At 34.9% G+C, this 22155-nt stretch overlaps 1 protein-coding gene across 6 annotated transcripts in view; it reads right to left on the minus strand.

Annotated features, from left to right (window-relative positions):
- Positions 1-1341: 1341 nt before the first annotated feature.
- Positions 1342-22155, minus strand: part of PPP2R5C (protein phosphatase 2 regulatory subunit B'gamma) — an 86832-nt gene continuing 66018 nt past the window's right edge. For 5 of the 6 annotated variants that reach the window (XM_075029825.1, XM_075029823.1, XM_075029828.1 and 2 more), the window contains 8 exons: positions 18850-18958; positions 16635-16688; positions 13758-13928; positions 13066-13193; positions 11443-11544; positions 9232-9304; positions 7119-7235; positions 1342-4269 (listed from right to left, as the gene is read on the minus strand). In XM_075029825.1, the coding sequence (XP_074885926.1) occupies positions 4138-4269; positions 7119-7235; positions 9232-9304; positions 11443-11544; positions 13066-13193; positions 13758-13928; positions 16635-16688; positions 18850-18958 (886 nt within the window). In that variant the 3' untranslated portion in view covers positions 1342-4137. The remainder of the gene's footprint in view (positions 4270-7118; positions 7236-9231; positions 9305-11442; positions 11545-13065; positions 13194-13757; positions 13929-16634; positions 16689-18849; positions 18959-22155) is intronic. The other variant, XM_075029824.1, reaches the window with a different exon arrangement.

The raw sequence follows: 22155 nt of genomic DNA on the forward strand, positions 1-22155 counted from the left end.
AATAAGGTATTTATATAGAAAAAAAATCACTACTGACAGTATTTTAAAACATTACATTTTGAGAGGTATTTGACCCTGATTTTGTAAACTGAATGACTGAATCCACCAGTTTCAGTATCTAGTTTTTGATTCATGATTAAGCTTGAGAGTGCATGTGATGAGTTAACTTCTGAGCTTGTGCAAAAAACTCTTTCAGTATGCAAATGCTTCATTTATAACTCAAATCTCACATTTATAACTCAAGTCAGTAGTTAGATATTGATCCCAGGCTTACAACTACCGCTCCCCCGCCCCCAACCCCACTACTTACTGAAAGTCAGCTTTATACAAGTAATTTCCTTAGTTCTTTCGAAGACTTTTATGGATTCCAGACGGAAGACAATTCCTACTGCAGTTTTTTTCCTATGTCCTTACTACCTGACCATTTCTCACCTACCACACTATAATCCCTGATTTTATGGCTACTTTGCTTGAAGCCTGTCAATATAGGAAGCACTACAGGTTGTCCTGGTTTCAGCTGGGATAGAGTTAATTTTCTTTCTAGTAGCTGGTATAGTGTTACATCTTGGATTCAGTATGAGAATAAGGTTGGTAACACACTGACATTATCAGCTGTGGCTAAGTAGTGTTTATACCAAGTCAAGGATTTTTTCAGCTTCTGATGCCCAGCCAGCAAGATGGCTGGAGGGGCACAAGAATTTGGGAGGGCACGCAGCCAGGACAGCTGACCCAAACTGGCCAAAGGGGTATTCCATACCATGTGATGTCATGCCCAGTACATAAACTGGGGGGAGCTGGCCAGGAGGGGCAGATAGCTGCTTGGGGACTGGCTGAGCATCAGTCAGTGGGTGGTGAGCAATTGCATTGTGCGTCACTTGTCTGGTATTTCTCTCCTTTTATCTTCCTTTTCATTACAATTATTATTTTATTTCTTATTTCAATTATTAAGTTCTACTTGTTTTCAATTCTCCTCCCCCTCCCACAGGGGCAGAGGGGAGGCATGAGTGAGTGGCTGCGTGGTGCTTACTTGCTGGCTGGGGTTAAACCACGGCAGAGGGAAAAACATGATGATATGAAAGGTGCATCATTTGTAGTTGTAGATTGGACATTTATGAAATTCCTTTCAGTACTGACAGTTGTTCTAAAAGTTAAGTCTGCTTTTTCTACTGAACATCCATCCATTACTCCAGTTTTTCCACTAATGGCCTTTCCATAAACTTTTTTTTGCTTTTGTAAAAGTTATGAAATTATCTTAAATTTGTACAGCCAATTCTGCTAACAATGATAATCTGAACACACCCCCAAACACCCTGTGCTACATTTAGTTTCATGATGAGCAAGTAAAATTCACATGTTCTTTATTTGTCCATATAATACACCATTTTTTTTTTAAAGTTTTAAAATTAGATAAAAGCATATTAAATGGCAGGTGTATGAAGTTCTTCAGAAACAATGCCAGAACAAAAAATTGAATTACAAAATGTTAAAAAATATGTAGGTACATTTGAACTTAACATTCCACTAACGCATAATGTTACAGATATTGTCTAATGAAAAATAATTGTGCCACTTACCTATTTTTGCTGTTTCTAGGAACTTTTTATTCTGTACATAGGACAATTCTGTACAAAATATGAAGTCTACATTTTTATTACTTATTACCATAAAACAAGGTACAATGTATGTACAATATTAAAATGAAGCCATACTAAAGCCACACTAAAAAGACACTTGTAATATTACTTTTGACATTCCTGATGTACAGGTGTTAATTTTGGAAAACGGGGGAAGGTGTCAGACACAGAACTTTATGAAGAACAACAATCACCAAAACTCTACTTTAATTTTTCTTTTTACTTCGGATGTATTAGTTTTTGAATTGTTTAGTACAGGATAAGAAGTATATCAATATTGATAATAAACATGCTAAACCATTACTGGTGATAGATTTTGGAATATTGCCTAAGCAAATGTTCAGTGGCCCAAAACTTCTAATAGGAATTTATGGTGAACTTTAAACCTTTAAAAATACCATAGTATTTCCCTTTTTTGGTGAGTGTTTATCTTCAATAAAGAACAGAAATAAAATCTAGACAGTGAAAGATGTTCTTATACGTTGAGCATCACACAATCAATCAAACATTGATATACAGTTTTTTTTCCTTGGGTAACATAACTCCTTTCAGCAACCTCTTGCACAAACATACTGAACACCCAAAATCAAAGGTAACTGATAATCTGATAATCTACCAGCTAAAGATGGAAGTTCAAACAATGGTATATCAAAATACATAGACATTGCTTTACACAATTAAAAAAGCACCCTTTTTCCCTCAAAAGGAGAAGGCATCTTTAAACTGTTTTAATATAGTTTATCCTAATGGTAAAGCATATTCTTTTTCAAGTTTTACAGGAAATGTTTTCAGACACGGTGGACATTCCACTTAAAAGTTGGGTTGGTTGGTCTTTAAGTTTAGTTGTTGTCAGCCAATATTTACCACCCACAATTTTCTTCCAATAGACAACGTAACAAATACTGGAAATTGAATGTTAAATGCAACCAACAAACAGCAGGCACTACATCTGCACAAGGTTACTATGAATGTCTGCTTTGCGCAATTTTTTTTTTAATGGATGCAGGAGACGTTATACTTCCTTAAAAAGTAAAACAAAACTATTTTTAAAGAAGCCACGTTTTTATCTCTTTATGCATCAAGACATTAAACATTAAGTTATATCATGTTACTGCCAGAGACAAAAGAAACTAATCACCCATTTAGAATAGCAGAACACATTTCAAACAGCTTGTAAGCAGGATAAGTAAGTCAAAATACTGGCCACCCTGAGAGAAATCAAATATTGAAGACAAAGCACTATATTTTTAAAGAGATTTTCCTCCCGTGCTTTTCCATCTACAACAAAAAGCTCATTACATGCAAGTAATCTTGTGGAATATATAGCAGCATTTGAAGATCATCAGCAACTCAGATGCATTTTCAGTTCACTTGTGAGGTGTATTTGCAGCACATGTGCTCTTTACAACAACAACAAAAAATATCTTCACGGTAAAATTATGGTCACTATCTCCTCAGCTCTTACTCATTTAAAAAGAAGCAGAATGGAATTCAAGGGTCCGTTCTTTTTCTTATTTTAATAAGCTTGTGATGTTGTGTTTCCTGAAAGGTTATGTTCATCTTTCAGGTAAAAACTGATGCAACTAAAATCACGCATAGTTATCTGCCACAGAATATAGAACTCCTAGAGCCCAAGAAAAATGCTGAGTATTAAGAGCTCAGATAAGGGAGAAAACAGTGGAGGAGTATTTTATTGACTTGAAAAAACTTAAAATGGAATTTTATATTCAGTCTATTCCGAGTTATAGTAAACAAATTTTCATTTTCGGAAAAATTCTTCTACCAGTTCATATCTGGAATACTGGTGCTGTATTATACACTAAAGACCGGAAAATATGGCTTTAAATATACATAAAGTATTTGGACATGGTATATATAGATAGATATCTTTATCCTAAGTAAAGGAGAAATAAATTTACAGAATTCTTAGAAAGGAATGGTGATTAAGGATTGTCATGAAAGTTACCAGTTTGTAAGCCAAGTTTTGTAATATGAAAGAATAACTGTGTATTTTCAAAACTGCTGGTATATTACAAGACAGCAATAATGTGGAAACAACTGTAAAATTGAGAAATCCTAGAAAAAGTTTAATACTTAAATTTGAAATAATTCTAATTTTGAAAACACTCATTTATCATTAGTACCAACTATTGGTCATTCACTTATTTAGACAGAAAAGAGTTTATAGAATGCTTTTCTCAAATATGACTATAAAAACTGCATGTTATCAGCTAGCTGGTACTATGATAAACACCTCCAGGAAACTGTGTCCACTTCATTACAGTCAACCCAATATTCTGCATATGGAATTGGGTAGTTTACCATTGTTTGAACTACTAATCTTGAGCTGCATACTCTATTAAGTTATTGCCTACAGAACTGGGTTGAAGAAAGCTTTGACTTTGTGTGTAACTGATTGGTATGGCACAAAAAAGTAAGTTCTACAGTAGAACTGAGTCCAGAAAAAAACTTTTCCTCCAAAATAATATTTCACTGTAATAGTTTAATGCCCATCATGTGATATTAATTCATCAGCTCTGCAGTGTGATTCCAAGGCTTTCATGGTATAGATATCCTGAGGCAGTTCTGACTTGCGTCGCACAAGAGGACGATCTTTCTTCTGATCTTTCTGTGCCTGAAATAAAAATAGAACAAAGTCGGCCAAAAACATTAATTACTAAACAATTACTTAAAAATATTTCTTGCACATCAGCATGTTCATTTATCAGAAAAGAAATAAAAAAACATGGGAAAAAGTTTATACTTTCTCCTCTTTACCTCACCAACTACGCAGTTTCAAGTCTTGACTTTTTTTTCTGAGAGAAACAACTAACAAATTCTAAGCTATTAGCAATCATGACATTACTATGATTATCACTTGATAACTTTAAAAAATAATCTTCTCACTTATTTTTCATTTTGTATGTCTCTACATGTGAGATAAATGATTTTAAGTTTTTTCCATGCTTCCAATTACGCTATTCATGTATCTGAAAATTTAAGGTTCTGCTGTACTATTTTACTGATGTTCTCTCAAAATCAGACAGTATTCCTATCAAAGTATCTTTAAACTATATAATAGTGTCCTCATATAGTTTGTATGTCTCTCACCTACCCCAATTTGCCTGTTAATGTTGTTTATTCATGTTCTTCTATAAAAAAGTCCTTAAAAGAACTGACTGGCTTTTACTTAGCCATTGATTTACTAGCATGTTCAAACAGTCAGTCAGTCATGGTGGTCAAATTTTACTGTAGCAAAGAGTATTCACTAAAAACGCTTACAGTCTGGCACAGAAAAAAATTCCAGGTCTGCTTTCCTCTGTCATTCCATCACCTCTTCAGTATGGACATTCTGCTACATTGCTAACCTCTGGCATAAACCTTACTTTCAATGAAACCATACAGATCTTTACATGGTTCCTCAATTCAGAAGTTTTCTGTTTATTAAAAACAAACAAACAAACAAAAAACTAAGCTGTCCTTTTGACTTGCCCTTTTTTTTTTTTTTTAAACTGATAATGGTAATACCTCTTTTTTTAGCAGAAATTTCTGATGGTACTTAGCAAGGGATACATAACTGTCTTTCCACTCAAAGACTCATCCAAAAATGCTGCCTAGCTTGCCTTCTGCAATACCCTAATCCTTAATCAATCCTTTTCCTGCCTAGTGGCCCAGACTTATCAATCCTCTTGCAAGCTTTATACTTCTCGCAGATTTCTCTAAGTTTTTCTAATAACAAGAATTTCTGTTTCAAACCATTCTATTAGCTCTGCTAGAACAGAATCTTTATCTTTGAAAAGCAAGCTTACAATCTTTGTTTGGGCTGCCATTACTATTTGCACATTTTACATTGTGGAATACTGGCCCAAATCCCCAAACACTTCCAGCAGCTGGGACTGGGAACTTTGTTCTTAACTGCTTGTCCCAACTACTAGTATATAGTCATACTTCAGCTCCTCTTATAGAACTAATGTTAGAACACTCAGAGTTAGGAGGTACAGGTTTTAATTCCCTCTGGCCAGGATGGAAAGGGAACCAAGGTCTCATAGATCTTGAGAAAATGGTTATGCGCTAGGAAATAGCATAGTAAAAGATGGACACTACTGTCAATACAACTCTAAGATTATTGAAAAAAATGAGTACTGCTTAATCTTGTATGCATCTTTCTCCACTAGAACTGGTTCTAGGCTCTGGAGCTAGTGAAAGGAGGCCCCTCTTCCCATCACGTGGGCCTGGCTAAACTATCCAAGGCCTAAAGAAAGGCAGAAGTTTAGAAACTTTAATAAGCCTAGTGCTCCTCACTGACAACCTCTGACCAGCATTCCCATTCAGGGGAATGCTGCTGTCATTCATTGCCCTGGATAGGCATGTAACTCAGCCACCGAGATTTACGTGTAATGCATAGGGTTCCACTCCAGAGAAATGCTTAAACAGCCATCACTGAGCATGTCTTGGAGGCATTCCAGCATTTCTTTTTTGACCTTCATCCAAAATGCCAGAGTACAAATAATAAATAAAAAATAATGTTGCAGGATAACGACACTAGAATTTTAAGAAAGTTATAGAGGAGGTTAGGTTGACCATGTGCTTATTTTCATTAAATTTTGTTTGATACATTAGTTCAAATTAACAGAATTTATCTCTGATCTCAACCAGTTTTTCCAGCTCCAGATCATTTCTCTGGTCTTATACTTTACTGGATTTAGAGATATTCATATTACTGATATTTCTGCCAGACATCTTGGTGATACTGCAATGCTCCCTGGCACCTTTCCATTTTCCATCAGGTCCAAGTTTAAATCTCTAGTTTGAATGTCAGGATTCCAGTTCCAGTTTACTGAAGTTAAATTAAAAACACCTGAAGATTACTAAGCATTAGCTAAAGACAAAAAGACTGGAATGACCTTGAGAGTCCTTGCCCTGTAGTATGCAATGGAACATGACAGATGGTGGACTGAGGAAGACGACCCATGAGTGGTCAAAACAAATGCACACTTCACACATTTTTTCAAAACACAGTAGCTTTAGCCACTAAGGCAGCTCTGAATAATAAACAAACAAAAAAGTCATCACTAGAATCTGACTGTATTTTATACAAGTTTTCCTTATGAAAAACCAAAACTGTTACATAGAGAAAAGAATAGAACATGATGTGGTAGATTTTAGCCATATTTTTAACTATCCTTAAAGCATGATCTTTGTTCCCATCATGACACAAAAAGCTATTTCTAAGTGAAAAGAAAATGAAACCTTCTGTAGAAGCAATGTCTAAGGAGACCATACAGTAGATTCACAGGCATTAGAAATTTAACACTGCATTGCTGGTTGCTACAGCATCACCTAAAAGTAGCAGCTCTAATGAAGTTTATTACTCTAGGATATATGGTTACAGGGCTGAAAAATACAACCCATGTTTACGTCTATTATTAACAGTCGCTTAAAAAAAAGTAATTCATAGAGTACTTTATCTTCACATGGCTTTACCTGACAAGCCTCTTCTTTCACTGTCTTTTTCAGCATCTGCAAATCTTCAATTAAAGGCCCATCTGTTTCCATTGCAACAGGACTGTTCATCAAACTCGTATCACTATATGTTGGGTACTAATAAAATGCAAAGTGTTAAAATAATAATTCTTAGTAGTAATACCTAAATACTAAGAGTGTATTTGAGCATTTGAACGATATGATTAGTTATCTGAGATTAGCTTCAATATTTTATGCTTCCAGGCACCAAGTAATAAATTTTAAAATGGAACTCCAATACTTTCACTTGGCAGAAATGTCCTGTTGAAAAACAGTCAGACTACAAAAAATATGTTTTGATTATCTGAGATTGAATTTTAAAATATTCAGATTTTGACAATACTGAATGTCTACTTTGGCAATCATTTATCTGAAACATTATTAATGCATTGTCTAGTGATTTGTGAACAGTGTAGCAACCCAAACACAATGATTTAACTTTCTGGTGCAATTTTGTGTTGGACGAGAGAACGTACTGTTAAAAAAATTGACAGCAAGGATTTAATGAATATAATTATAATGATCTAAAATCTTAAAATGTATTCTTGTATCACGCAGAGTCAGGAATAGCTCTGAACAACAAGAGTTGTCAGTAATTAGACAAATTAAAAAGTTAATAGAAATCCCAGGGGAAAAAAAACCCAACCTTAAAAATCCACTACATAGAGTGCTAAAAACATTTATATCCTTACGTCAATTCAGTGGAGCACTCAGTGTTCAAAATAAAAATTATTTTAAATTGCTTCCAATTATTGGCTCTCTTCAAGCATACTATGCAGAACGTACTGTATACAGGTTGTGTTAACCAGTTTCAGAAAAAGTACACAGTTACAAAAAATTACTTGGTAAGAAAAGGACATTTACACTGTAGAACTCTAAATTTTACTACTACAAGTCAACTCCTTTATTTAGCCAGACATGCAATAGTTCATCATTTGTGACAGCAAATGACCACGTATATCAAGTACTTTTCAAGCAAGGCTTTGGTACGGCTTATCTGATTAGAGGAACATTTTGTCACTGAAAGTCAATCGCTGCTTTTATATGAATGGCTCTTTTTTAATTTAACTGATCTGTTGTCAAATGACATTGTTTAATTTTAACAAATTTTGAGTGGTTTAGTAATTATTCCCTGAGAAATGCCACAAGAGGTAGAAAACATTTATGAAATTCCTCCTTCTTAGAAAAAAGATGACACCATAAAGTATCCCACTTCTGTTTATAGAGTACCATTACTCCATCCTCCACCACTTTAAAACTCAGCTAACCATGTTGGAAAAATACAGTACAGTAAGCTTCTTACTGCAGTATAGTAAAATTCTGGCTGTGAAGTAATTGAAATGTTTGGGGTTTTTTTGCCCATAGCAGCAATCAGTATGATTGAGATAAAGGAAAACTGGCAGCATTCTCCAGGCAAATTAAATAGGGGTGGGGGGTGGGGAGAGAAACAAACCAAGCCAAACCATTCCCTTCTCCCATAATTTCAAAATATAATGAATAGTCTAAAGGACCTTTGTTTCTTTATCAAAATTTCAGTTACATCAAGTATTGCCTGACAGGATGTTTTCATTTTACTAAGAACCTGAGGTGCAGGTTCACCAGAAGATCGGCCCAATGCAAGTATGAGAACAAATGCAGCAGACAAGAACGCACAATATTACTTTAATCCATTTGACACAGAGGAAAACTGACCAGTCATAACTCACAGTTTGTAGAAAGATCTCTTTTGTAATATATTGTTTGCAAAACAGCTTTTCAAGAGAAACCAATTATGGCATCTCTATATTTTCCATAATTTTGCACAATAGCTTTTCAAACTGCAATACAGTATACCTCCTATTATAAGAAATGGAAAAAAAGTACTTCATATCATACTTTTCAGAAACCCTTTTTAAAAAAAATAATTACTTGCACAAGAGAAAGGTTACAAATTTTAAAAGTACTTTTATTGTGTCTTTCATAATACAATTAGTAAAATTGCTTTATTTCCATAATCAGTCAGACCTGTTTCTCCCACTGAGATTTAACAAAACTAAAGTATTTAAACATGAACATGTTAATCTTTTCTAAATACCTGGGGATTTGATTTGGCTAGATTTTCTATTTTAACCCATGCTTCTTCCCGTTCCTTCAGTTTTAGCTTCTCTCTGGAGGGGGAGGAAAAAAAAAAATCAGAAACAAAAATGGCAAAAGAAGCTTGGTGAATCTTGCATCACAACCTATATACTTTCTTAAGCATGAAGAAATATACTATAATAATTCAAAAGAATAAATTATTTAGCTATGCCTGTTTTAGCCTACTGCCCAAAATATCACTTATACACCTCTGACAGGATAGTTTGCATCATATCAATACCCCACGATCACAAAGCAACATTAAAAGGGAAAAAACTTCTATTTTCTTATGAAAGCACCAAACTGCTGATACCAGTTTATCTTTAATAACTGTACATTGTTAAAAGAGTTAAAATTAAAACAGAAAGAAGTCTTGATCTATGTTGAAAGTGTTTGTGTTTTACAATATTTGAATTCTATATTGAAACATAAGAAACTAGGATCCAATCATAAAAAACAGGCAGAGATTCTTACCATCAGCCCAACAGCTTCAGGTAATAGTTTAAAGGAAAAGGCCCAGAGACATTTTGAACTGAACTCTAACAGAGAAGTACCCAACAAAACCACACTCATTCAAGGGAGTCACAAGCCTATAAGGATGACACGGGATGCTTTTATTTTTTTTAAATTTAAGGTGGGAAAGGTTTGTTTCCTTATGCCTAATGTAATTAAAAATGGTAAAATCTAGGGTTTTTTTCCTTTCTTACAGATAAACAACTTATTGTGGAGACTAGAATGAACACCTGTCTTTGAAAGGTTGTAGAGTTTAAAAGGGCTTTGAGCTTAAGACTGCTAAAAATGCTGTCAGGCTTCAATGTGTAGATCAGATGATCCAAACGTTAAAAAAAAATATGAGCAGCTATATTCAAACACATACACAATTTGCCTCCATCTCTCAATTAAGTTAAGTTTGGGCAGGGGAGGAAGAACTCTTTAACAATCCCCTTTTAAAATTCTTGTGTGTTGGGGGATTTTTTTTGTTTTTGTTTTATTACTATGTCACACAGCACTCTTCCTGTCTTAGCTCACACTCAAAATGCCACCCCAAAAAACAGAGAAGAAAAGATTGCTTTCCCATTTAAAAGGGATTCTACTTATGTGCCATGAGGGAAGAGAACCTTACATAGTCTTTTTTTAAAAAGCAAACGTTCACATTTTGTTATCTACAAACATGCATATATCTTCAAAATTTGTTATACTGTAAGCTCATTTCTACTTAAATTGTAATAAGGAACTTCAAAACTTGGACAAACCAATCTACATTAAGAATTTGTACTACGTCCAGCATATTGGTTTAAAATAGGTGTATAAGTTGAACCACTACTTGAAGAAATCCCTGTTCACTTTGAAATTAAAAATAAAATTAAAATCCAGGTATTTTCAGTACCCACTTTCTAACTATGCTCCCCAGCCCCTAAAATGAGCGCCAAACCATTAACACTTTTGACTTCTTGATCTCACTTTAGTAAGCTTTAAAATAAATATACTGAATATTCAAAAAATTATGTCTATTTAACAAAATTAGAAATAGAGGAACAGATGATAAGTGACTTTATGATCATAAAAGCTAGCTGCATTTTTGGGCATAAACCAGAAAAATTCTATCTTCCAAATCCCTGCTCTGTTCACTGGCCTATGCAAGAGTAAACTAAACGCAACAGGATTCTTCTGGCAAATAACGTACGAATGCCCTGTATTACAGTATACTAACAACTTTATTTTGGGTAATTTTTAGAAAAACATGCACATATGCTCACACACAATGCAATGCTGAAAAATACTTGGAAAAGTGTTTTGGGAAGAACTGAGTGACAACATGAAAGAAAATAACACTGGGTAAATAAAGCATGCTAAAATAAACACAGGATGTAAACTAAACTGTTTAACAGATCTTTTACACTGGGCTACATGACTAGCTGTGTCCCTCTCAAAATTAATTTTTAGGAAGACGATGACCCCCAGCAGTATTAGGTCAAAGATTACATGAAGCATCCTATTCTTAAGATTTTACAGTTCATATGTAACAGGAAGTTTCACCAAGTTGATTTTGAGACTGCTGTACTGTAATCAAATGGGTAACTTCCCACTAAAGACACAGTAGTTTTTCAGAGCTAATGCACTCTGAACAAATTATTCAAGAACAGACAGACACACTGACATGAAAACTTACTTCAGTTTTTCTGCTTTAAATTGCTGTGTGCAGTCATCGAACAGTTTTTGGTTCATCTCCATGAAGAGTTTCAGAGCATTGTATATCAAGCCATGTATTGTCCTATAAGTAAAACTTCTGGTTGAAACTCAGAGTACTTTAAAGTTTGAAATCTATTTTTTCTGGTCAACAGTAGCCAATAGCCTACATAACTGGAAAATTACATCATTTCAGAATAAGTGGAAACAAAACTAGTTAGTGGAAGTTTCAGTTTACCCTCAAAAGGGCTAATGCAAGTACTAAAATTACGAACTTTGAATGCAGTTTTCTTACTCTATAATACTACTCGTCACACTTTTGATGTCTGAACTTCATTTTTAATACTACGTGTATCAATACAGGTCTAGTTTTGAAATTTAGTAGCTGACACTAATCAAACTAGGGTTATTAGAGAGAACGCACGATGACATTAAAGATCTTGATATAAGTAACTTACTGGCAACTGACAAATTCAAGGAAAAAAAGTTAGTGATTAAAAGGAGTCTAGAAAAGACAACATTCATTTTGAAAACTGCCACACAGCAACAGCATAATTATGCCAGGACTCTTCAGAAAAGTGTTAGAAAAGTGAAGTGGAAAAGATCAGAAAAATTGAACAAAAATAACCTGCTTTATGAAGCACTTTTACAGAGTAATTTACAGTTCCAGTCTGTAGTCTATTGCTGATCATTAAATCCAAAAAGCAATCATTTAAATGATTACTTTGTATCATATATGTGAGTTACAAGCAAGAGTGCAGCTGTACTGGGTAGTATGACTTCTGCTCAGAATAAAATGAATGCATGGCCTTGAAAGCCAGAAAAAACAACTGACAGCAATTCATATTTACTATGTAAAATTGCATCACTGAATCAGAATTTTATTTATGAGTACATTATTTGTTACTGCTTACACCTAGTGACAGTAACCAATCACTTCAACATCACTTTATCTTCCATTTCTTTTCCTGTGTTTAGTAGCAGATTGATTAGTCATTCTTGGCCAACCCATCAGCAGTCCTCAATGCATGGCCAGTGCCAGACTGTGATACTTTCACCATCCCAGCAGTTGCACAATAGCTCAAAGAGGCACTTTACAATGGAACAGCTGCAGAAAGGAGCTGACCAGGACTGTTTTCATGCATAAGTACTATGTTATTGTGGGGCAAAAAGTGAAAATAGTCAATGGAGAAAGAAAAGAAAACAATAAACGAAAAAAAAAAGGAAAGGAAAAAATGACCTGATTTACAACATATTCCATTAGAATGTGGAAGAAATGCAAATCAGCAAAGAGGCTAGAGATCAGAAACCAAAGTTAGTCTTTAGAAGTATCTGAACTACAGATTAACGCTAAATTTGCTTCATATTAATAAAAATGTGTTATAGATCAGTTGCACTACAACACTGTTTCTTGTTTAATGGAGGAAGGAATGTTTAAAGGAAAAGCTACCTTTCTAAATTCTTAAGACTTCCTAGTCTCCTCCTTATCCAGCAACTTTAATGGCATAGAATGAACAGCTCAACACACTGTTAAAACTAGCAACTCAAATATCTGAACCACTTTTAAGCCTAAAACTAGGCTTTTATTTGTACAAGCGCTTCTTACTTGTTCCAATGCGTCTTTGAATTCCGGTACAAGGATGGAAACATGATGGGTAAAATCTTTGCTGCGTTATCACTAATTAAACTCATAATATATTCATTATTCCAGTAGTATAATGCTCGCTCCGCAACCTAAGACAACATGAAAAAAGGAACACTTCTTCAGACAATCTCTTAAAGAGCAAATAATTGAAAAATTTGGCAAATATAAGGGAAAGGTAAGAAAAGTTGCAACTTAGATTTGGATTTTTCTAGTGCAAATGGGAGTCATGGAGCTGATGGAGAGATGGAAAAATTACTTTCTCATTGATAGGGATATGATTCAAACTATAACCTATGAAGTCTGAAATTCAAGCAAAGAATGGTTTCCCGAAGAAATAGTATCTGTAGAACTCTACTATAAGCAGTGAAATGCAAATACTATGTACTGAAAGGGTTCAAGTACTTCTGAAAACAGTGAGCTTTTAAGCTTTTATGTTAAGCATAACACTGAAGCGAATCACCCGATATGAATTCACATACCGCACTCTTGAAAAGAAACGATAAAGCTAACATTTGGATCCCTAAAATTTGAAACAGAATTGAAGACTTTCTGCAACAAATAGAATTCACTACTGTGAATAACAGTAGGTAATACCATTAACAAGTCTGCTTTATAAGAATCCTTATATTATTGTACATTCAGTAAATACAGACCTGAAAGTGTGGACTGGACACACATTTGGCTAGCTGTCTGAAAAGAGGCTCCATAACTTTTACGAATTCAGATGGTTCAATCACATCTAGAATTTCTTCTAGTTCATTTAAAAACATGACTTCTTTTGGACTGTGAGTCTTTGGCCAGTATTTCAGCAGTGCCATTACAACCTGCAGAGACAAAGTGAACACAATCTTCATGATAATTTGACTTTGCCTCGCACTAAATTATATTTCATTAAGTAGTCTGATATTTTAAACAGAAGACAAAATGCAGATTTCTTGTCCCATGTGGCAGCAGTGATCAGATATGGTTCAGTGTTACAGAAAGAACTGTTAATAGGTCTAAAAACACTTCAGAAAACAAAGTTATACACTTAAAAGACACATTCAAAAATAATAATCAAAAGACTATAGAAAGTAACCTGAAATCTAACTTAACATAATCATCAAAGTGCAAATTTGCTACTATGCTATGGGGAAAATTATCTGCCACTTAAGTGATAGCGGCTTTCAATATCTAATTTCTTGGAGGCATACTCTGAAGTTCAAGAAATTAAGTGCTATCATTATATTTTAAGAAAAGATTTACTACAAATACCCAAATCGACAGGTGACCGACTACTCTAGGCGTGTTGCTCTTAAATGTTGAGTTTTATTTAATTGACTATATTACTATAATCACAGACTTAACTTTCTTCATGATTATTAAATTATTTACCCAGCTTGCTGAAGCACTTTTTGCCTAGCAAACCATGAACATCCAAAAGACAGGGAGGGGGAAGGAAAGGAGGAGGTGAGACAACTAAAGGATCCATTAAAATGTGACAAAAGGAAGTTGTCTGCCAGCTGGCTCACAACTCTTCAGAAAGAGTCTACACATCTGTGGGAAATGTTTCTGAAGTCTAATTGAAAAACAAACTCTCTCATCTATTGAGTATGTAAGTAGAAGAATTTAAGTCTGAAAAGTGGTACTAGTTCAGCAGTTAAATGTATTCGGACATTGTATTTATGAGTTATCAGTTACATCATAATTTATTCAAGGATCTTCAAAAATACACAAAGATATATTGAAGAAATAATGACTCTTGTACTGTTAGCAATTTCTGATTTAAGGAAAATGCGAGTAGACTCAAATGTTTTTCTTATGAAAGGATGATGATTTTTTCCCAAAGATGTCAGTTTTCAAACCAAAGTGTAATATTTTAAAAATTTTTATTTTTTTTTATTTTTACTATGAAAACTGTTTTCCATCTGTGGCAATTTGGTGCCCAACAATATTCAAATAAGACGACATTTTCCTTCAAAGGATATTTAAACCATGTTAGATACTTAAAAATGACTGGCATAGCACTCAATCTTAAATTTAGGTATTTTTGATGAGAACTTAATACAACCTTGAATGTATAAGTTTATAAATGCTTTTGTTTTGTGGTTAAAGATTGAAAAGACATATAAAGAACAAAAATATGACAGTGTTTGTTTATTCCTAAATGTAGAACTGGAGGAAAAAAAAAGCAACCCAAACAGTACAGACTTCTTGAAAAAAACTCTTTAAAAATAAAGTTTATATTTGTCTTCTCATATGGTTTAAAAGCTGCAACAATCCATTCACGTTTCTCTCAGATAACATTTTTTCCCCCCTCTCATTTAGGCAAAAAACCCAGTCTCTGTTTTCTGAAATGGAGGACATTTTTATGTAAGTCCATCTTTTCATATTTAAAGACTATAAGCAATATTTAGTATCATCACCGACAAGACAACTCACTGAGAAATCAGTGCATCTTTCATGCAAGTATTATTTAATCACAAAAGCAGACACTGTGTCCTCAATGAAACCTTGGGGAACTTATGCAGATTTTTTTAGTAATACGTCAAAATGTCTCTCATGACAATTATAAGAGGAAACAAAGCATTTTATTTTGTAATGACCAGAATTTCTGAAGGGGAACTTAGTACTTTGGTGATGCATGTGTTAAGTTTTTAAAGAATGTTGTAATCATGTACTAATTTGGGACCAAAAAGGGAAACAGACTTGGATGCATATTAGTTCAGATTTGTACTAGGAAATATGTAACATTCTAGGTGATGTCTGGAAGAAAGCTAAGATTTCAAGATCTCATACAGCACAAATGACAGAATGTCTGAGATTTGATATCTTAGCAAATATTAAAAGCTCCAAGTAGAAGAGAGCTCTTGCTCAGCTGCATAATTCATTTGTTTCAAGAAGCCCAGTTCCCATTTTACAATAGAAACGGTTATAATCTAATAATGTGCACTTTCTTTGGTAGCAATCCTTTTACTGATTGCTGCTTAGAGATTAAACATATTAGTTCTTACCTAATTAATATTTGGTGTAATGAGGCAAAACACTATATACTATTGAGGACAATTAAAAGTATTCATCTATGCAATTATGTGCAGCCAGACCATAGTCTGGTTTTGTCTATGGTCCAAACTTGGTAGTCATGAACAGGATCTGACTCAAAAGTCTTGCATCAGTAGGTAGCTCCATGTGCCAGAAATCTGTGTTCCATCACAACACCAGTCTCTCAACAGAGTACAGTTCAGGCAAGCTCATTTCTGACTAAAATGCTTCTGGATCAACCATCTCATATCCAGTCAGTCAGAACAAAATAAGTAGAATAAACTCTGGTCTGTTTGTAAAAGGTATGCTCTTAATGTTGTTTTAATTCATTTTGGACATTCCAAACAACTGTTGGAAAAACTGAATTTGATAGATCAAAATGGTTAAATATTTGACTCTTCCTAATAAAAACAATTACATACCAATATTTTGTTCCCCAAATCTCCTTGAACAGTCTACAGATGAAAGATATTAATATTCCAAAATATATAGTAATAGCAAGAACTTACTGGTTCTGTAAGTGTGCTGTCCTTTTCTAAAAATTGAACTACACAGTACGCCAGCTACAGTAAAAGAAAAAGATTTTTATTAATGCCCACTGTGAAACTGAATACACTTTGAAATCACTAGCATAAGTGGAGAACACTACTGAATTAAAAAAACCCACAATAGTTTTTCGGTAATTTTACAAAAATTATTTGGCAGACAATATAAACAATAGAAGGGTAAATATGCTTTACCAATTTTTCCCAACCTTCCCAAGTCTCTCCTTGCCTTTTTCTGGGTTATAATATAAACACATAATTTGATGCTTTGTTTTTACACCTAGTACTTTGCATTTCAGCACAAATCATCTTTTCAAACATAGGATTTAAAAATCACAACCTTGTCCTCTAAAGTGCTTTCCACTCACTAGTATTTTGGTGTCCCATGCTGATTTAATAAGTATTCTCTATTTCATAACCTAAGTTAGTTAAAAATGCATTGAACAGTTGTAAAAATTAAGATTTTCTATACATGAGAACTAATGATAATTATGCATATTAATGTAAAACTGATGCAAGCTGAGGTTCAATTACAGTATTTACCAACTTCAATTCTGAGAATGAGACTGTCTATCTGTGCCTAAATGGTGAACTATTACATCCCTTTCACTTGATAGGCCAATAGTCGCAAAGTAAATGGAAGGATCACTGCACACCTCACGAACTGTTTAATCATTCTTCTAATGTCTCTCCATTTATGGAAGTTCAGCTGATGAGCCCAATTCCTTTCCAGTTTTTGATGACTGCTACCAAGAATGTCCCTAGGTAATCTGAGGAATGGACAAAGATTATTACATCTAGTGTTCTCCACTATTCTGAAGTAAATTTGAATTGAATATAGAAATTAGCTTTCTTCATGTGTATTTCGATTCGGCAGCAAATCCTTCTGAATATCTGCCACTGTTTCAACGTGATTTTTTGTGGTTTTACTCTGGTGTTTCACACACTAAGCTCATGTGAAATGCTTTCCCATTTCATTCACAGTGGGACATGTAAGTGACATATCCCTATGTCACTATCTTCTTTTACTGACCGTAATGAGAAATGCAAATCATCTGAAGGTTCTGGAGAATTAGGTTGTGAATTAAGGGGAATAGATGAAGACCAATCCATCTCAGGTAAGTAGAAGAAAAGGTGGCAATCACAGTTGCCTGCACTAGTTCAGCTTATAAGAAAGGTCTGATTGGCCACACCCCAACAGGTTATGTTCATAGCATTAGGAAAAAAAAATAAAATCTTTTGAAATGGGAGCCACTCTAGCCTACTATTTCAACAGGAACCAATGGGAGCCCCAGTAGGCAAGATCCAAAGCAAACACTTCTAAGCATCTCTAATTGCTAGAGAATTGTAATTATACAAATAGTGTTCTTAAAAATACAAGTTGTCAGTAATTTTATTTGAAGAAATGGTACTTAAAACTTAGGAGTACTTGAACTTACACGAAAATGTTGAACCTTCAAATTAAAAAAAACCCAAAGCTATGTAACAATCTTTCACAGAGAAAATTTCAGCACATCACAATAATACTGTGTTTTCTCTAACACTGTATGATTTCCCACTCCTCTAGGAATTCTGAATGGAACTAAACTCAGCACAAAAAAGATACAGGTGGTTTAAAAGCACAATAAATCTCAGATACCCCTTTTTTTTCTGTGTACTTCTAGAAGGATCTATCGAATTAAATAATGATGTCCTAGTAAATGCCCATTTCATTTCAAAACATCAACAGTTGTAAGAAACCGAATTCCACTGAAATTCTCCATGTAGTTTAGAAAAAACTGTTTATAGATGATATTCATTAAACCCATACTTTTCTTCAATTTTTGTATGTCTAAACATTACAGACAAGAACAAGATAAACAAAAAATTCTGGGTGTGGACAAATTATCAAGAAGTCTCACATTAACCAACTACTTAATGTATTTCATCTATAAACACTACAGTGCTTTCAAAAAAGGTATTTATTTATTTATACACGAACACACACACACAATTTTTTTTCTTTTCCTCAACAAGTGAAGCATTATAGGTACATATATTAAGTAATTTCCCCATGTCCAGTCAGCAATGAAGTGTTGGAGCTTCGAACAGAATCCATGACAGAATGACTAGAGTCCCCCTGACCTCTCTAGGACAACTTAGTTTAACACTAGTATGAAAAGCGCCAAACAAAACCTACCTGTGGATGGTAGACACTGAGTGATTTCACTTTGTGCAATGGTAACAAAACCTTCAATAGGAATATTTTGTGCTCTTCTTTTAATGGTAAGGCAAATCCATTAATTATGCTGCCAGGGAAAGAAATTTAAAAATAAAAATCAGTAAATATACAAAATCTGCACTACTGTACAGGATATATCAAAACTCTTGTTTTCAGTGCCCTTTTTTTTGGTCATCTCCTGGAGAACATGATGCAACAGAAAAATTTACAAATTAAGCATGTGCCAGAGACTATTTAATTTTTGATCCAGTTCTCTAAAGATTACAAATTAATAGAATAGTCAAATCAACCTTTGCCCATTCCTCACCCAAGTCTTTCACAGGTCCCAAATTCTTCTTCCAAGCAACTTATATGACTATAACTACACTCCAGATTCCAACTTTCACTATGAACTATTCACTTCATCAAAGCTCTGAATACACATTTCTCCCAGCTTCTTCATGGAATTAAAAGAATGAACCAGAGACTGGATGTAGAAGAGACCAATCCAGGACAGCAGACAAGTCAAAACATGACTTCCACTAAAATATTACTATTTGTGCAAGACCCTAGCATATAACCAAACAGCATCTCAACACATAACATCTCAGTTAGAGGTGAGTGTAGATGTGGCTCAATACTGGGTCAACGGCACCTTTACCTAAAAACAAAGTACTAGAATAGAACAGTGTTTTGTGTTCACTTCCTTTGCTAGCATTAACATCAGTTAAAACATCCAGAATCCTATTGCCCATTTACTATTTTAAATCCTATTTTATTAATTCCTCCTCACTAACAAGGACAGAAGGCACCCAAGCAAAAGGAACCTGCCAAACTTGTCTTAAAAAACCACATTAAAATATTCAGTTACATGTATATCAGATCTCACAAATCAGATGATGTCCCAGAATTAAGACTTACTAGGTAACGCTTGCTCACCCGTGCCATACATGCTTAAAATAATTTTCACTAGTAATGACTGCTCAACTGTTTTGAGGATACAAGGTTATTCCTCCTGAAGTCTCTCAGTGCTTAATACCAAAACCCCATTTCTACATTAACACTTCTATGGTGTTCTTGCCACAACTTCTACATACTCAACACATATAGATTAACTTCATTTAAAAAAAAAAAAAAGCTTCTCCAAGATGTTTTAAGGGTTAACAACCACAAAGAGGAGCAGAATTGTAGGGCAAGTTTGTCCTTGATTGAGTATGAAGAAATTCTGCAATCCTGTCAAGAGATGATTGTTGGAAAAAACATAACCACATTAGTAGTTCCTACTGGAAGTGTTCATTTGTCCAGTATTATATAGTACTTAGCAAAGGAAAAGAATGAAATGCAGTACTTCAGCATGAAATTCAACTCCTCTTTACTTCTGATAAGTCAAACCCAGGAACCTAACTAAAAACTGTTACTCGTAAGAAGCTCCATGTCAACAACACGCTGTGTGAAACTCCTCAATGGACTGGAAGAATAACCAATAGAGAACAGTTACAACTCGGAAGACTCATTTAGCTACTAGACATTTTGATTTGGAAGCCTGAGAAAAAAAACACCCTTAACTTTTAAATGTGTAACACAAAGCTAACGTATGTTGTGGAAGGTGGCAAAGCTGAGCTACATGAGCATGCAGACCACATCTGAATGAGACAAACCAGTGCATGGCAATAATGGGATAAGACTGGGAGGCTATAGTAGCAGAAGAATGTATATAAATTATAGAGGCTGCTAATATGTTTTGGAGGGCTTTAAGGACTTATAGCTGCTTAAAAGTAGTTGCTTGTGATAAAATAGAACTCATAGCTTGCTTAATGCTTTTGCCTAACGTTGACGTATTCTCTGATCAGAGCAGTTAAGAAGATTTGGAAAGCACGGGTCTGAGCCAGGAAAAGGAGACATAGTAACAAGTAGCATAAAAAAGACAAAAGAGAAAGAACCTGCCTAGAGACAAGAAAAAGGACTCAATGAGAGAGAAGACGACCCCAGACCCGAATATTGCTATTGGACCAGGCTATGGTGCGAGGGGCAGGAACTTAGATTGTAAGGGTGCAATTGCCCAGGGATTTTAGTGTTTGGGGTCCCTCTCCAGAGGTACCCAGCTCGAGCCATCTAAATTTGTGCACCACAGGTAGAATAAATTACGCTTTTTACATTGAAGGCCTTAATTAGAGATTCTGTTGCGGGGAAACAAGGGTTGAGCCTAAGGAAAGAAGCGGCGCCCAAGGGTGAATGTGTGTGTGTGTGTGTAAGGAGTCGGAAGGGACACCCGTGGGCTCACTGGAGTTGCCCACTGCGAAGGGACTCCGGTCCGAGCAACTGAAGTCTCAGGTGGGGTGTGTGCAACTCCTTGATCAGTGCGTGAATGCTCAGGCAGCAGCTTCTCCCTTAACACCTAACAAAACCAAGAATGAAAAAGCTGCTGACTTAAGTAACAGTTTTGAAGATTCAGTTCCATGTTCTAGTATTTAAGCTTTACATAGTCTTCAGTATATCTTGATGAGTATTACTTGATTATAGTATGCTGAAGTAATGATGGATATGTAACTCCTTTAACCATTGAACATTTCATTGAAAATTAAAGAACTATTCTGCGCAGACACGTAGACCTAGAAAATTTTAAAACATATTTCCAGTTTCAACAGCATTCTCGGCTGCATTAAGAACTGCATTGCCAGCAGGTTGAGGGAGGTGATCCTTCACCTGTGCTCAGCCCTGGTGAGCCATCTGGAGTGCTCGATCCAGTTCTGGGCTCCCCTGGACAAGAAGAATGTGGACATACTGGAGGGAGTCCAGTAAATTGCCATGAAGATAACGAAGGGCCTAGAGCACCTGTCATACAAAGAAAGGCTAAGAAAGCTGTTTAGCCTGGAGAAGAGAAAGCTCAGGGGGATTTTACCCATGTGTACAAATATGTGAAGGGATGGTGTGAAGATGACAGTCAGACTCTTCTCAGCAGTGCCCAGTTAAAGGGCAAGAGGCAATGGGCACAAATTGAAACACATGAAATTTCATCCAAATGTAAGAAAAAAAACCCCTTTCTATTGTGAGCGTGATCAAACATGGGAACCTGTTGCCCCGAGACGTTGTGGGTTCTCCATCCTTGGAGATATCCAAAGCCCAACCAGACCAAACCCTGCAGAACCTGCTCTCGCTGGCTTGTTATTTTTATGTGCAAAGATACGGAAACACCATAAAGTAAACTTAACTAAACTTTTAAAGTGTATTAATGTATAAAAAACCAAAAGCTTGCACATGGATTAGAGATCAGTTGATAAAAACACT

The sequence above is a fragment of the Buteo buteo genome, chromosome 6 (genome assembly GCF_964188355.1).
Source record: "Buteo buteo chromosome 6, bButBut1.hap1.1, whole genome shotgun sequence".
Taxonomy (NCBI): domain Eukaryota; kingdom Metazoa; phylum Chordata; class Aves; order Accipitriformes; family Accipitridae; genus Buteo; species Buteo buteo.